Raw genomic sequence first — 18,183 nt, 5'->3', positions numbered from 1 at the left:
ATTGAAAATTTCTGTATAACTGTGTATACGAGGAGCAGTCAAAAATTTCCCAGCATTTCGTTCTAACTATTTATTACCACATTCACTTAATCATGTTCAAAATAGGCTTCTTGAGAATGCACCGCTCCTGCCATTGCTGGAAACAACGCTGAAAGTCAATTCCTGTTTTGGTATGTTCCGAAGTTGTCATCGCGTTGGTATGGATGTCTTCTATAGTGGCAAAACGGTTAGCTTTGAGGTCCTTTTTGATCTTGGGGAAGAGCCAGAAATCAGCTGATTCCGCTGGTGTTAAACGCTTTTATTATGACTGTCGATGATATGGGTTCTATTTTACGTGCCATGGATATGTGCTGTCGATGTTATGTACCATCGATTAAATGTATGTCGATATTATTGGGTCGATGTTTTGACATATTGCATCACGCATTGGCTAAAGCAAAAGAGTATAACAAGTATCACATAACATATAATAAACAATGTAATCGAGTAAAATTGTATTCATAAACATTATATTACAAAATAACATGAATTACATACGAAGAACTGTAGAAACGCATAGTGTTTTCCTTAATCACTGCAGGTCATGAGCTCTAAAGGAGAACATTACTGTGTGTGGAAGTTTTGGTTGGCGATTGTTAGCTTGTTCATGTTTTCATTATCCATGTTCTGGCTATAGATCTGGTAGTCGGTAATATGGTGGTGAATGATTTGGCAGTAGATTTTTTTTTTAGGTGTCCATGTTTTATTAATTTTCAATGAGTTAACATGTAAGACATTATGTGCCCTCCATATTGCTAACTGTGTTACGTTTTAATTGTTGATGTTATGTAATGTCGATGATTTGGTTATCGATGAATCGACTGTCCATGATTTCATTGACGATGTAATGAACCGTCGATGTTAGATACTGTCGATGAAATGTCCTATCGATGTTTTAGTATTCGATGTTATTGATGAATTGACATACAATTTGAGTATTCCGCTAGCCCCCCCCCCCCTGTAACGAATGTAGCATAAAAATAGTGGTTATCACATTTCAAATTATTACTTACCATTGAAACAGTGATGAGTTCTGACGGGTCATAGTTTGTAAATGGTTGGTTAATTGTAGAAAAAAATCTTATGTATGTTCTCATTGTTTCTTTGTTTGTATGTACGTATGTGAGTAATTATTTATTGATTTATTGTACTGTTTTTGTACATTTCAGTTGACTTTCCAAGTAGTCCTAAACAAATGAAGCTGTTGACTCAAAAAACGTGTGAAGCACATGGCATGACTATGCCGAATGAGGAACCAGAAAACATAGGTAAAACTATGAAAATATTCTAAAATATGGGAACATTTTAGAATAAAAAGATTTAGCAAATTGTACACAAAAATTTAGTCATCATGATACAATCATACATGTCTAAACAAGTTTATTCTGTGTCAGCAGAATTGCAGCACAATCCTAAGATTGTAAAAGTTTCAAAACACTAATTTTTAAAAGTTTGAAGTGGTCGAGAAATTTTTCAAAATAAAAAAAAAATTGAACAGAATTTCTCAAAAAATTTAAAGTTCACATGTGAAATTATTGTTGTTGTATATGAATCGAATTTTTATAATTACCTCAAATTAAAAGCTCAACCACATTCTTCAGCAAAACAAACATTGACAAACCGAAATATTGTGATAAGAAAAGAAGTTTCACAGCCGTCAAACTCTTCCGTTTTTCAAGAATTTGATTAACGAAATAAGTGTTTTTTTAATTATTCGATTAACAGATAAACGGTTTTCAACTATTCGACTACATCTATGATCTTTGACTATGATTCAAGACTATAAATCATAAAATTCAGTGTGAAATTGTTGCTGTATATCAAGATGATTTAATAGTTACCTATCAGTTTTCAAGTCCTAGAATTTTTTACCAGTGACCTTTATACTGAGTCGTGACTACAATACTAACGTTGAAAAAATTTTCGAAATAAAAGTGTTTTGAAATACTGTGTGTAAAATCTTATACAAAACTTTTCAAAACCTTAAAAAAAAATCTAAACGAAGATTTGAATGTGAACAGCCAATCAGATTTCATGAAGAGTAACTTTCCACCTATGACTTTAGACTATGAGTTAGAGCTAAAGTCAAAGTGGGAAATTGCTATTGTTGTATATGAATCGGTTTTTAATAATTGCGTGTTTCAATTTTTCCACCAATGACATTAGACTGACCCGTAACTATAATCCTAAGGTTCAGAATGTGAAGTTGTTTATATATATCAATAAACAGTAATTACCTATCAGTTTTCAAGCTTAGAAAAAAAAAAAAAATCAGACAAAGATCAACCAATAAGATCTCACCAAAGATAAGTTTTCACCAATGTCCTTTAAACTATGTCCCGTACTCATTTGTATGATCATCTGATACAAGGTTAGCATGAATGATCCATTCGTTTTGAAAAGTCTATATTTTCTAAAGTATTACACGAAAGATATATGAAAAGAACCCAAACTCTCCAATTTTATACACCCTCTACAAATGTTCAATATGCGCTCCTTTGGTGACACGACACACATCCAGACGATATTCGAGCTCATTCCATACATTTTGTAGCATAGTCCTGTCAGTTGTCTGTACTGCAGCACTAATGCGTTCTTTAAGCTCAAATAAGGATTACGTAGTGGGGGTACGTAAACAAGGTCCTTAACGTCCCTCACAGGAAGAAGTCGCAGGGCGTTAAATCAGGAGATCTGGAAGGCCAGGGGAACAAAGCTAGGTCATTCTCACCAATACGCCTAATCCAGCAATGCGGAAGTTCATCGTTAGGTAGTCACGAACTGGCATATGCCATTGATTGTACACTATGCGAACTTGGTGAGTTTGTGTAATACTTTTGAAAATATAGCCTTTTCAAAACGAATGAATAATTTATGCTAACCCTGTATAACAGTCTCTCAGTTTAGATAAGGTAAAATCCCGCAAACCTAAATTTTGGCAATGTTTGACCCATGCAAGGGATCAACTTGACCATCCAAATTTATAAAAATACATGTATATCTCCAAATCCTAGAGAACAGTCAGCGATATTTATTTTTGACAATTCCTAAATTCAGAGATGAGTCAAGTGTACGCTCCCCCCAAAACCTTAAGAACACTGTCTCAAACTACTCATGAAACAAAACGAGATCTTGTATTCATCCATATATCATATACTACAGTAAAAACATATCTTATACAATAAATTAGGTTACAAAGCTCCTAAATTTCAATTTTTGGCAATTTTTTTAACCATAGAAGGAAACAACATGGAACATCCAATAGTCTTAGAGATCATGTACCAATTTTTAGTTTTGACAATTTCCAAAATTTAAGTTCACTTGCAACATTTCTTTTTAAATCAGAAAAGGATACAAGCTGAACCAAAGACATTTAGAAAAGTGTGCACTTGCTTTCTAACATCTTCCAAATTGTACTTTTTTGGTAATCAACAAATTTAAGGTAGGCCAATACACTCCCCTTCTAAAATTTAAAAGGGGTATCAAAGTGCCCATGCTTTATGCAAGAAAATTGACTCATGTATATTCAACCATATAACCATGTCATGTAATAAAGAGTCATCAAATAAGATAAATTAGCCCAATAACCAATCACGTGATGAGCACATGGCAATACAAATATTTTGACAATTTTTTACCCATAGAAGGGGAGAAGTAGGACTACCCTGATTTCCAAAGTTATGTATTCGAATTCTAAAAAAACATTTATAAAATTGTAGTTTTTGGGCATTCCCAAATTTGAGTGGGCCAACACAGCCCTCCCAAATTTTGAAAACAGTATCAATGTAACCGTGTTGTATGAAAGAGAGAATAGACTCCTTTTTCTCATCCATATAAGGTGATAAGACTCACCAAAGAAGATAAATTAAGTCAATAATTAAGCACGTGGTGAACACGTGGCAATACGTATATTTTGACAATTTTTCTAACCCATAAAAGGGGATAAGCGGAGCATCCAAATTTACATTGTTCTATATTCCAGTCCTAGAGAACATTTACAATTTTTTTAACAATTCCCAAATTTAAGGGGTGGACCAGCACATCCTTCTCGAAATTTAAGAGGGCATGTGTACTCATATCTTATAAAAGAGAATAGAGCCCTGTTTTCAGTCATGTGACCATTAACGTAATAAAGACTCATCAAAGAGGAGGCTTTACCACGTTACCTCGACTAGATCAAACATCTCTATTAGTAGATCTAAAATCTCCGAAATTTACATTTTTGACGGTTTTTTACTCATAAAAGGATAACAAGATGCATCTGGCAGTTTCCAGAATTTAAGTGGTCCTATTTATCCCTCCTCAAATTTGAGGGTGGACCCAGGTACCCATTGCCAAAATTTAGAGGAGTTAGTCCTAGGTTTTCCGCGGTCATTAAGCCTGGGTTCTCAGGCAGGGGCCACTTTTTTTGCTCACGAAGCAGGCATAAACCAGCAAGTATACTCGAATGGAAATTAAAAATTTGTTGCTTGGGTGAAAAAGTTTTTTTTTTTTTGGTGAAATCTGATGAACATTAATGTCTATTTTGGAGTACCAAAAGTAATGTGATTATTTAAAAACGTTGCTTCAGCAACCTGCCCACCTCTCACATACACACTAAGTTCAGTTCTTTGCTGGAACACTAAATATCCGAGCCCTAATTATAAGTTACTGAGATGACGGAAAATAAACTTTAAAGCTCTATAGATTGATTGTAATCGGGTCAAGGAATTACACAGGATGGTCGATTTAAATATTTATGTTTCAGGATGCTGCACAATGAAATATGTAGAGGAAGTTGGGGTACGAGGAGTTGTTTCTAGTGTAAAAAAAAAAAAAAAAAAAAAAAGTTTTTTTTTCTGTGAAGTTTTTTTTCAATAAAAAACATCGTTCTTTTTCATGTTTTTTTTCAAAAGTCTGTTTTTTTTCTGGCAACTATTATTTATTGATTTATGCTGCAGATTATTGAAATAATCAACACAACTTGAGTCGAAGCCCTCGTAACTTACAAATCGTTTGTTTCTTTGAACCTATACGAGCAAAATTGTGTGAATATTCCTTTCGACCCCAGGTCATCTTTGGCGTTTTCCTATATTTCCAGTTAGTGACTTATTGCTCAAAAACTATGCATTCGATTTATATGGTTAAGACCTTGTTTTTAAGAAAATGAATGTGGCTATTTTTGGTGTAAGTTGTATTGCAGTGTTGCCAACGGGTGGGAAATTATTGAGGGAAATGTAGGAGTGAAAATTTACAAAAAATTCCCTAACCGAAATTTAAAAAAAAAAAAATCTAGCACCATTGCTGCTATATGGGTTCAAGTCACCTAAACAAATCTTTGGTGTGTTGACAAGGTACAGTGAAATCCTGAAGTCGCTGGCTTCCATTCAAAGAGGAACAGAAAAAATTCTGTCATACACATGAAATTTTGACCCTTTTTACGTCTCAGAAGCAAAAATCAAATATGCCGGGGCTACAGCTTCTCTAATTATCCTATTGAAACATTTTATGGTGCGTTCTGTAGGCCAAAGAGGAAGCTTTCAGGTAATGATACGTTTGTTTCAATGTAGCCAGTAAGAGGGTAATAATAGAGGGGAAAAGGGAAATTTTCCGAATTTTTCACCAATTAATTGTTTTGGCTGGAAACGCTGCCATCAGACACACGAAAAGTATCTGAAAATAAACCGTAGTACTCCAAGAATATATCCTACAAGTATCATGGCGATATATAACAAAGTAAGCTTGAAATTTTAAAAAAATCTCATTCTACCTCAGAAATTCTCCATTTTCTTACCATTTCCAGAAAATGGTTTATTATAAACCTCAACTGTACTTCCCCTAATTATTCTAGTGAAACTTTTTGTGGTGCGCTGTGTAGGCTAAGGATGAGGCTGTTAGACACTAGTACATTTGTTCGAATGTAGCCAAGAAGAAGGAAATAATAAGAATAAAAAAGGGAATTTTTTCCAAAATTTGCCCCTAAAATCTGGAATTAAATTTTTTGTAGCTAGCAACACTACTATCAGACACACACAAACTATCTTAAAATAAGCTTTGGTATCCCTCTAATATATATCTTACAAATATTGTGACGATATCTAATAAAGTAAGCATGTCAATAAAAAATATGTCATTCTACCTTTAAAAAAATCACAGTTATCTTTCCAATTAGAGAACAAGGTCCACGGTAAACCTCAACTGTACTTCCCCTAATTATCCTATTGAAACTTTCTATAGTGGGTTGTGTAGAGCAAAAACGAGACTTCCAGATACTGGTACGTTTGTTCCGATATAGCCAACAAGAGGGAAATAATAGAAACAAAACATATATTTTTTCCAAAATTTCCCTCTAAAATCTGGAATTAAAATATTCTGTAGCTGGCAACACTGCTACCAAACAGACGCAAACTATCTTAAATTAAACATTGGTACACCACTAATATATCCTATAAGTATTATGGCAATATTTAAGGAACAAAGCCTCTAATTACCAAAAAATATATTACGGTAAACAGAAAAGTAAGGGAAAACTAGAAAAATCAAGGGCTAGAACCTAAATAGGAATTTTACGTGCGCCCCCTAATTACCCCATTGTAACGATCTGTACTTTCGTTTGTTAAGTAAGGACAAATGTTCGATTGGCGTAAGTTGACTTGCACTCGGACGTATAGGTACGGATTTATAAACAAAAATTTCTAATTTTTTGCCCAAGTATAGGAGAATTTTAATTTCCCTAATTGGCAGCACTGCGCGCAGGCCCGTCCAATTGATGTCAACAGTTAGGTATCCATCCGAGGTATCTACCTGGCAAGTCTTAAGGATGTCTTTCTACAACGAAGGAAGCTACAAGGGAAAAAAAGTAAAGGAAATTCGAAATTAGAAAATTCTCGAATTTTTGACTGGGGTGAAATTTGAGAAGGAAGTTCGACACCAGAAGAAAAAGAAATTAATATGTTAAACTATAGTCCAACCACATTTTGCAAGAATAATATCCCGATATCTTAATTAGTGTCCACACTGGAGCGGATTAAACAAGTGACACACCTGTGTGTGCCTCTTTGGCCACCTGGGCCACCGAGTATACATTTGATTACATTTTTTTGACTATCGTGTTGTTGTTGTAGTTATAATCTCGACTAATAATAATATCGTTGTAAACAATAACTTCATAAGGAAAATTTTCTCTCCTTTTTACATCTTAGTTCCAACACTGTTGGTGAGAAATGTAGGGTGTTTCAAAATAAATTTTGGGGTTTTAAGTCTTCGTAGTACTTATTACATTTTACGTACAATTATAAGCAATGCATCAAGTAAAAGAGCACCTCAAACAGTCTTTGCTACAAGTGTTCAATGTGAGATTCATTCGTCACACGGCACACATCTGGTCGATAGGCGAGAAAGGCCCATAAACTTTCCGCCACATGGCACAAAACACATTCAATTTAGGGGCGTTTCATTTCAATTGTACCATCTCCTGAGGATTTGCTGACGTTGAGATGCAAACATTATGAGTGTTCACATTAACTCTTAGGTGAAAGGTCGATTTATCACTGAAGACGACACGATCCAGAAAATCTTCATTGTTATGCAGGAATATTTCACTTGCGAAATTGGCACGTAAACCGTAGTCTGTAGGCTTTAGACCTGTAGCAACTGCAAACAATACAGACGTAGTTGCAAGCGTCTCCTTAATATTCTTCACACAGACGATTGCACTGTACAGGTTCAGTCTTTATTAAAACACAAAAAGCTTTCTGCTCTCTAGTCTCCATCTTTGCTACTTGCTCTTTCTAACGGCAGACAGAAGGAACAATGCATGTACATGCGTGCGTACAAAACTGTTTGAGTTGCTCTTTCATTTGATATAATATTTATAATTGTAAGTTAATTGTAATAGATACTGCAAAGTTTCAAAACCCTAATATTAATTTTGTAACACACTGCATTACTTCAAATTTAGTCATCCTATATTCAGGTCCTAGTCAATTTGTCGCCTCGTGCAATGGCATAATTTGCCGCCTCCCCCTTTCTCCAGAAAGAACAAATCTTAGAAGTCATGATTTTAACTATGCTACTCCAGCATGAACAACAAAGGTGAGGGTAAGTGCAGTCGCACTCAGAAAGGCTTAAATACTTAGTAAAAATGCAATTCCGTTGTGTCTGTTTTTTTTTCTTTAAATGTTAATCTATTATGATAGTGAAAGATAAAGCAAACACACCTGCAGAGGAAAGATGGTAATCCTTTTTATAGAATTCACTATCGAGCTTCAATCTCAATGTATGAGTTTGCAATTCCAGTGCAACTAGCTCTTTTATCTTTATTTCTTGATTTTTCTTCTACATCTTCTAACATTTAAAAAAAAAAAAAAACTTGTTTCTATCTTCAATGATAAGGAACTTGCTTCTGACAAAAACAAGGCTACTTTCATATCAAAACTGTGATAACTTACTATATGGAACAGATATTCACTACTATTCGAGAATTGAATTCTTGCATTTGACAACAATCAAGCAATTTGTGCTCGGATTTATTCGACCATTTGCTTTAGCATTGTCCATGTGGCCTTAAATTAATGCAACCTAAACATAATTTATGAATGTTGTATTCAAATAGAAGGTCAGCTTAGTAAATGTAACTACTATCATCATGAAGTCTGTTTCAAACAAGAAATATTTAATTTAAATAATATACTTATGACAGATTTTGCCGGACCATCCAAGCTTGCCGTTCCACGCAAATGCACGTGTTGCATATATACAGTGGCGTATTTAGGGGAGCTTCCGGGCTTAAGCCCCCCCCCGAAATCTTACTTACTATAGTAAAGTATATGAAATATCTTGCAGAATTTTCACAGTTTCAGGCAAATCTCCCCGAAAGTTAGCAAAGCCCCTCCCGAAACAAAATCGTAAATACGCCACTGCGTATATGGTAGAGCCGGCTCTGCATATTATATATATCTAGTCGACAAATTATTTATATATGACATTTAGAAAAATACTATTAGGCAAATTAGTATTAGTTTTTACCTTTAGACAAGTTATTGGACCGTGCTCGTGGGTTTTCTCGGGGTTCTCCCGTTTCCTCCCACTTTATTCATTCCACCATTTCACTTATCTCTCATTATCACCGTCTCCTTTAGCCTAACCGGCATAACCGTGGGACGTAAAACTTAAAGATTTCATTTCATTTTAAAGTTATTGGAATTTTATACTGTTCGTGACATTATTTTCGTACTTATTAAAGGCCTGCATTCACGAAAAAACAAAATTTCATTTCTACTTTTATTTCTTAGTTGATATTGATGAAAACTGCTGAAACCCGAATTGTTAATAGGTATGGTATTCATGTAAATTGTAAAATATTTGTAGCGTATCAGTATCTAGCGTTTAATTTATGTTGCATTTTACGGTGATTACACCTACATAAAAATATTTCATACTTAAATAGACGTAAGATGCATTACAAATGACTGTTTGAAAAAAAAACAAAATTTAGAAAAAAAAAACGAGAGGCAATGTTTTTTTTTCTAAAACAAACGTACATTTCTGAAAAAATACGAACCGTTTTTTTCTATTTACAACACTAGTTGTTTCTAAGTACTAATTAAGCGTAAATGATAATATTCATGTAGATGCCATTTAAAAATTATTTTGTTTCTTTCTTAGTAACCCTAATATCACTTTCCCTTTCCATGTAAAAACCGATATTATTTTCAAGACGTACTAAAAATAATACAAAATTTACCATTTTTTTCTTTTGCTTGACTTTCATAAATGAAAGGAGATAATGAAATGTAACGTACCACAATCATAGATAGTGTTAATCTAAAACAAAAAATATGAATCTGAAGAATTTTCAGTGTTGCCATCCATAGAAATTACAGTGTTGCCAGAATAACAATTCTCCTAAAATCTAACTTATGTATCATGCTGTTTTGGTATCCTGTGAACTACATTTTAAATAACATTATTTAATTTTAATAATTGTATGTAAAAACTATTTTGTTTGTTTCAAACTAAATACAACTATTATTTAAAAAGTAGTTCACAGGATTTCAAAACAGCATGATACGTAATCAAATGCACTTGAGTTCGTTCCTCTAGTCGCTGCCTTAACTTAGATTTTGGGGGAAATGTTATTCTGGCAACACTGAAAATTCTTCAGGTTCATATTTTCTGTTGCAGAATAACATTATTTATGATTGTGGTAAGTTCCATTTCCTTATCTGCTTTCCCTTATGAAAAACAAGCAAAAGAAAAATGGTAAATTTTTGTATTGTTTTTAGTGTGTCAGGCTCTTAACCTATGAACTTTATGAATCCAGACATAGCAAACTATTCTGGAGACACCTTGAAAGCATTTGTTATGTATAAACGTGCAAAAAATACATTTTAAATTATTTAGTTTTCAAACAATGTCAAGGGGGCGCGGTGGTTCACTTCCGGTGCTTCGGGTCCCGGGTTCGATCCCAGCTCACGCCGTGTGGACTTTGTGATGGACAAACACCGTGCTCGTGGGTTTTCTCGGGGTTCTCCCGTTTCCTCCCACTTTCTTCATTCCACCATTTCATTCATTTCTCATCATCCCCGTCTCCTTTAGCCTAACCGGCATAATTGTGGGACGTAAAATTCAAGGATTTCATTTCATTTTCAAACAATGTCATGAAACGCTGTTGGAAAATATTTTTTCTGTGAATTCAGTGATAATGCAACAGTCAGCAAATTACACACTTGTTTCAATTCTCTGCCAATTGCACGTTAATTTTTTTTTTTTTAATATATTTGTGCCTTCCAATGACCAACAGTCGTCAGCTTTTATGAAATAACTACGTATTTCCAGATAGAAGTTATTGTTGAACTTAAAAGTTACGACATATTTTGTTCACTTTTATTCTTAAACAAAAACAAGTTAGTAAATACATGTTTTAAAATATTATCATATTATATTTTTTAAAAATAATTTTTAAATGGAATCTACATGACTATTGTGATTTACGCCTAATAAGTGCTTAAAAAGGGTCTTCCCATATTCCAACTTCCTCTAAATAATTGGTTGCACGTTTACCACAAGATTGTGAAATATAGATATTTAGATAAGAGCTTCCTGTGTAATTCTTTGACCCGATTATGATAGCTCTCATAGTTCTCGATCTATGAAGCTTTAAAATTTATTTTCCATCGTTTTCAACAGCTTATAACTTTTAAAGTAGGCATTTTCTTCTTTATGATTACTAGACACTTTTTTGGTAGAGTAGAAGATGGTTATCCCCTTATCGCCATTATTTCAGCACCCTGTGTAACTATCTATCTATAAATTGAAACAAATCTGTTGGATGAATACGTAAATTTCAGTTCTAGGTAAGTGTTTAACACTAACAGCATTGGTCTACAACCTAAAATGCTTCGAAGACGAAACTGTCTGAAGTAATTCGCAGGTGAAGAACAGACATTGAACGATGAAATTCGTAACTCGGTTCGAATTTTGAAGATTCGAGGATATAGATGCTGTATAGTATGTATCATAATTTATACCGTAGTTTCCGGTACCATGATCTTGTAGAAGAAGTGCAGCGTATCGCAACTTCTTTGCAGGTTTTCTTCTAAGGGCGTTAAAGTAGCACTGAGGCAATTAGATGGATAGGTAAACTGAAAGCATTTTGCGTGCTAGCCATATGACAATTCAGCGATGATTTCAAAGAGGCGGTTAAAAATAGAAATACGAAATTTTCATGAACTGATTATCTTTGTGGTGCTAAACGAAGAGGCTTCTTGCAACACTTGACTACAGATTGACTCTGTTGTGTGTATGTATGTTTGCATACACCGATTTCACCATTTTTGGAATTTCAACCCGTTGCGGCAGGGGTACTGGAATTTACTATTATTGCATATTTTTCTTGATCTGCTTGATCTACTGCGACGAAATTTCGTTTATGTGGCTTTTCGCGCCAGAAAATATAACAGTTACCTTCAGAAATTGACTATTGACTAGAAATGGGAAGGGGGAGATCGTCACTTGTTTCTGTCGAACTATTGGATGAAATTTTTTATATGAAAACTTACATCAAAGTAAGAATACAAATATCGCATTCACTAGCACGAGTTCTAGAAATTCTTCCTTGAAATTGAAAATACGGGAGGAAAATTTATAGTTAGGATAGTTTTGAACTGAATATGAAGAAATAGGAACCTGCCAATCATGTACATTAATTCAATAAGGTTGAAGTACAGATGAGAGGCGGTACTTTTTGAACCATCTGACTTAACTTTTAAACGGACATAAGGAATGTAGAATCTAGAATGTAGTTTCAGCTATTAGTTTATAATTACTGTGAGCTTTTAATAATAAATAATTGTGCTTTTATTCAATATCAGATAATGGGGAAGGTAATGGATAAGTTCAAAGCAGAAACTACAGAATGTTACATTTCGGTAATGAAATAAAAAAAAAAAAAAAAAAAAAAATTACTAATAAATAGATGTAGTGTTGGAAATAACTGTGGTCAAAGGGTTGAAAGAAAAGGTAATGAAAGTAGAATTTGTGGATGATAGGATTATGAAGTGAAAGAAAGATATAGTGGCGTTACTGATTCCAGCTATTAGCTACGAGACGGTTGAAGTGGAAGCAAATATCAGAAAGGTAAAACAATATCACCACACAACAGTTCGAATATTCATTTATTTAAAGATCTATCGTAGTATAATTCATATATGAGATTGTTGTTACTTGCTACGATGATAATACAAAGATTACACAGTGGTTTTGATTACTTAAAGTGCACTATATTTCAAAATAAATATTAACTACTTCAATATACTTCTATATTATGTGGCGTCCTACTGCATTATATTTTTACAGTTATTCATAAACAAATTCCTGGTAACGAAAACTGTTAACTACAGCAACCAGATTACTGTCCTAACGACGAATAAACAAACATTTGCATCTATCGACGAAAAAATAAAACATTTAAAATCAAGATTATGCATGACATTCATTACAACATTTCTTGTCCTTCTTCCAATTTGTAGCTAGTGCCAGGTAAAATAGCATTTTTACCCTAAATATTAAATAAGATAAACGAGAGAAATACATGTTATCGTTGTAAAGGCAAATTAAATCAATGATTGAAAGAAAACGGAAAGAGTGCATAATGCAGGTTTATTACGAACTGTTATTGCGTTTGTTAGGAAAGGATAGGAAGGTAATATGGTAAATAAATATGATTTAGGGAAAAGAAATAACATGGAAAAATTTGCTAACCTTTCATGAACAGAACTCATTAGTAGTAGGAAATACTTCATTCAACCAGCGCAGGACAAGAAGACCTACATGAAAGTCACGATTAGACTAAGGGATGTATGAAAGAAAGGATTTAGAGTATTGTAAAAATACAAAAATACCTCCTTGTCTAGTAGGTCGATATCTGGTGATACTCAAAGTGAAAATTGTAGTCAGAACGGAAGTAGGAAACAAGAAATCGGATAGTGGAACTCTAAGAAATGAGGAAGTGAGAAATTTATTCGTTCGAAAATCAGAGAAAGTTTTTGAATTTGAAAATAAATAAGCAGAAGTAGTAACAGGCATAGGAATCATATTAAACTATATGTACTAAACTGTCAAAAAATCGGTGGGATTTTGGAATCAAAGCACTGTTGTAGTACTGAAGAAAGAATTGAATTTTTCCTGGCGACGTGATTTTAAGTCTTCTCGGGCTATGAGCCGGGTGAATGTATTGACACCTGGCGTTTCGAATGTAGACATTGCATTCATCTTCAGGTGAAGATGAATGCAATGTCTGCATTCAAATCGTCGGAACGTCAAATGTCAATACATTCACCTGGCTGATAGCCCGAGAAGACTTACTTAAAAGAAATGGGTTACTGAAGAAGCGTTAAAGAGAAAGTATGTGAAAGGAAAGTGTGGAAGCAGGATAATATCGAGCAAGGGATAGGAGTGTATGGAACAGAGAGAAATTGAGAAGGCTAGGAAGCAAATATGAAGAGACAGAGAAATTAGAGAGAGAGTAAAGTAATTGAAGAAATATACCGAGAAGTGAAATCAATAGAAATAATTCAGAGGAGATGAAGAAAAATGTGATAGTAGAAAATAGTGAGATAATAAAATCACACTATGAAATCATGTATCAAAGCTTTTGTACGTGTAAATTTAGATTTTTTTCTTCTGTAGTTGGTAGTTTTTCTATCTTAAAGTGATAAAAATCACTATTTGCTATATCACAAACACCTTCGATATGAGATTCCTGAACACCAAATTAAAATACAAAAATGAATATTCAATATTGTTTGATTTCAGAACCATACATCCACGTTATTTTTACCTTCATTTTCAGTGGAAAAGTCTTCTTGATACTTCTTGCTCATTGATAACTCATAATGCAATGCAGTCCTTTTATTCCATTCACTTTTTATAACAGGATATGCTGCCTACTCTTATAATTGACTTGCAGACCATTTTTATGACCTGCCCTAAAAAGTGTCTCCGAATGTTTCGTTATTTCGAAAGTGTGCGACTTGATCATTGATACAGGCTACATACATGTTACTCAACCGTCATTGTAGACCTTAGGTTTTCGACTATAGACGTCTCTCGATAATATCTCCAATACAAAATATTTTACATGAACAAATAGTTGAAAAAGTAAACCGGAAATTTCAGAATAAACCTCTCGGCTCGGTATGCTGCGACCCAGGGTTGAGAAATAATTTTAAATATTCCTTTGTCCTATTGAATTACTAAAAGAAAGTATGTCAAACAATTCCCCCTGTTGATATTTGCATCTTACAAAATTTGAACTTTATTGGTTTGTTAGTTTAAAAATTACAAGGACGCGATAAATCGTCCACACACACACACACTCTCTTTATATATATAATATTTCATTTCCGTTAACATAAAACATTCCTTTTTTTCAGGTAACCACGGAGGAGATATGGATGATGAAGAGGACACTTCAATCTACCAGGCAATTTTGTCCCCGGGTTGTGAAGACGTTAGGCTAAAGAAAGGTTTGTGAATAACTCAAAGACAAAAGAAGGTAGTTAAAGGGATTTTAAAAAGCAACGAGTTGAATGTTATTTGCTCCTTCCACTCTGTAATTGTTCTCACTGTGGTTTAAACATTGCAGAATGCTATTCTTAACCATTTTGCTGTGTATGGATAGCTTTCTTATTAATTTAGTTTTCACAGATTCCAAGGTATGTTTCATAATGTGATATATTCTTGTAATACTTCGGGACATGACGACCAGTCGTAACACTTAAAGTTAATAATTGAACTAGATATTATTAGTGTTAGTTCTGACAGCCCTTTCCGTCCCATTATTGTAACCACAGTGTTCTTGTAAATGTGCTGGGAATCTTAGAATTTTGAATTATCGTAGTATTCACATTGCTTTGTTTTGGAGTACCCTGTTACAATACCCTGGGCCGATCCATATTCTGATGTCTTTACCATAATCTTCTTTGGCCAGTAGCGTTTTATCGTTCTTTTTGGTTAAATCTTCAATGTAATTGTGCAAGAACCAGAACGTAACTAGGATCTCGACCTCGACATAACTATCGGTAATGGAAAGAAAACATTGCAGTTGTAAATTTAAAAAAGTTTTCAACACTGAAGAATCCAAAACGATCAGTAAAATATCAGATTAGGAACCATCATAGATCTCAATTCTGCGAGAAACTACTAATGACGAAAATGGGAGTAGGCCTAGTAGTGTTAGGAACAGAATTAAACTACCCGTTTAATCTTCCTCTAAAAACATGTTGCATTTTTGCCTCCTTTATTCTCTACTAAAACCACAGACTACTACACAGACAAGTTTTTCACCTCTTGCTACAACAGTTTCTCACCTCTTGCTACAAACTTAACATCCTCCCACCTTTGATTAATACATTAATCAAACAAAAATATATATTACATAAGGTACAGTCTCAATCTAAAAATTTCTTAGGGAATTTCACTTGCCTACCACTCCTTGTGGTTACAGTCTTTTCAACTTTAGGTACACTTGAAATCCCTTTAACTTTCTCTGCAAGTAGTTCCTCACCGGAAGTTACTTCCAAAGGAAACACACGTTGAATGGGTCGAATCATCTCACCTGATGAAGTTTTCAAACGAACAACTCTGTGCAGTCCGTCTCTACCAGGATACACGTCAATGACTTTAGCCAAGGGCCAAGCCACTCTCTTCTTATCTTCTAGCTCCAACAGAACTACATCACCTTTCTTGATGTTTTGGTAAGTATCTGTCTTCCCAGGCCGTTGTATTAATTGGCTTAAATATTCACTCCGGAAGCGTTTCCTTAAAGTATCTCTCAAATTCTGTTGATGTCGAAATTTCTTGTCAAAAAAGAAACGATCCAGATTATCTAAATCTGGTACACCTACATTAGAAATATCTTGCAAGAACATTGCAGGTGTAATAGGAATGGGATCATGTGGATCATCAGAAACATAAGTCAGGGGTCTTGAATTTACTGTAGCCTCACAATCACATACAATGGTCAGTAACTCCTCATACTGTAGAGATGCACGTCCCAATACTCTCCTTAGAAGCCTTTTGACAATCTGTATAAGTCTCTCCCAGAAACCACCCCACCATGCCGCTGTAGGCGGATTGAATTTCCATTCGATTCTTCTTACGGAGGCTTCTCTTTGTATTTCATTCCAATCCACTTCATTGAGCAAATTGCTTGCGCCTACGAAATTTGTTCCATTGTCACTAAACACAATTTTCGGACGTCCTCGCCGAGCAATGAACCTTCTAAATCCAAGCAGGAAACTCTTAGTGGACAAAGATGTGGTGAGTTCAAGGTGGACAGCTCTTATCACAGCACATGTAAATAGAATAATCCAAGCTTTTGTACCATCTTTCAAAATAAGAGGGCCACTTAAATCAACACCGGTCACTTCAAATGGAGAAGCATCTCGTATTCGCTCTTCAGGTAGCGGAGCGGGCATGCACTGAATCCCTTTTGTTTCATGTCGTTTACATCTAACACATTGAGCAAGAATCCTTTTTACCGTTCTTCTGCCTTTGAGAATCCAAAATCTTTCTCTGAGAGAAGTCAATACTACACTTACACCAGCATGATTCACACTGACATGTTGCTCAAAAACCAGCAATTCCACCAATTTATGCTTACTAGGTAGAATCATAGGGAACTTAAAATCTTCTTCATCCTGACGTTCTGTTAGCTTCGTCTTTACTCGGTAAATACCTTCCTTATCCTGGAAAATATCAAGAGACTTCAATTCGGACTTCCTGTCACTTGAAAAACTTTCGTCTTGTACGTTCCTGATTAAAATTCGTTGTGCTGAATTAAGCTCAATAGCTGTCAGCTCTCCGCAAACTCGTTCATTTGATTTCTTTGCATTGTTACAGAATCGAATAATCCAAGCAACCATTCTTACTATCTTTGAATACTTCGAAAAATAGGTACAGTACCACGGATCTACTTTACTCTCAACATACATGCTCATCACCAATCCCTTTTTTCTTTCAGCACTTACTTCTTCTTTATTTGTCATGACAGTAGATCGAGGCCAGTCTGTTTCTTCTTGCTTGAGCCACTGGGGACCCTCCCACCATTGCGATTCTAAAAGTTTACTAACTGAACATCCTCGGGAAGGCAGGTCAGTCGGGTTCTGCTGCCCTGAAATATGACGCCAATCTTCTACATTTGTTAAATTGCGTATTTCCTTCACTCTATTATTAACAAATGTTGCCCATGGTCCTTCACTCTGTATCCAACACAAAGCTGTAGATGAATCCGTCCAAAAATATTCTTTGATCTTTTCAAAACCCATTGCTGTTTTCACAAAATTCGCTAAACGAGCTCCTATGAAATATGCCAGTAATTCTAATCTAGGTATAGTGATACCCTTCAGTGGCGCGATTCTCGATTTAGCTTGCAATAATTGTACTGAAACAGTGCCATTAACCTCAGTTCTCAAAAACACTACTGCAGCATGGGACATTTTAGATGAATCACAGAATATGTGTAAACTAGAAGATTCTATGTCTACAAACGAAACACACCTGGGTATTTTTACAGTCCTTAACAAAGTAAGTCCTTCTAACCATTTAAGAAACTGTTTGCTTGTTTCTTCCGGTAATTCAGTATCCCAACTCAACTTTTCTTTC

At 34.6% G+C, this 18,183-nt stretch overlaps 1 protein-coding gene across 1 annotated transcript in view; it reads left to right on the top strand.

Annotated features, from left to right (window-relative positions):
• Positions 1-18,183, top strand: part of LOC145672705 (BCL2/adenovirus E1B 19 kDa protein-interacting protein 2-like) — a 108,714-nt gene that overhangs the window by 37,459 nt on the left and 53,072 nt on the right. Inside the window, exons 4-5 of the mRNA XM_081741876.1 lie at positions 1,209-1,307; positions 14,952-15,044. Of these exons, the coding sequence (XP_081598002.1) occupies positions 1,209-1,307; positions 14,952-15,044 (192 nt within the window). The remainder of the gene's footprint in view (positions 1-1,208; positions 1,308-14,951; positions 15,045-18,183) is intronic.

The sequence above is a fragment of the Thermobia domestica genome, chromosome 16, assembly GCF_964235325.1.
Source record: "Thermobia domestica chromosome 16, izTheDome1.hap1.1, whole genome shotgun sequence".
NCBI classification, from domain to species: domain Eukaryota; kingdom Metazoa; phylum Arthropoda; class Insecta; order Zygentoma; family Lepismatidae; genus Thermobia; species Thermobia domestica.
Note: the sequence above shows the minus strand (reverse complement) of the source record. Positions and strands in the feature narration are given on the sequence as shown.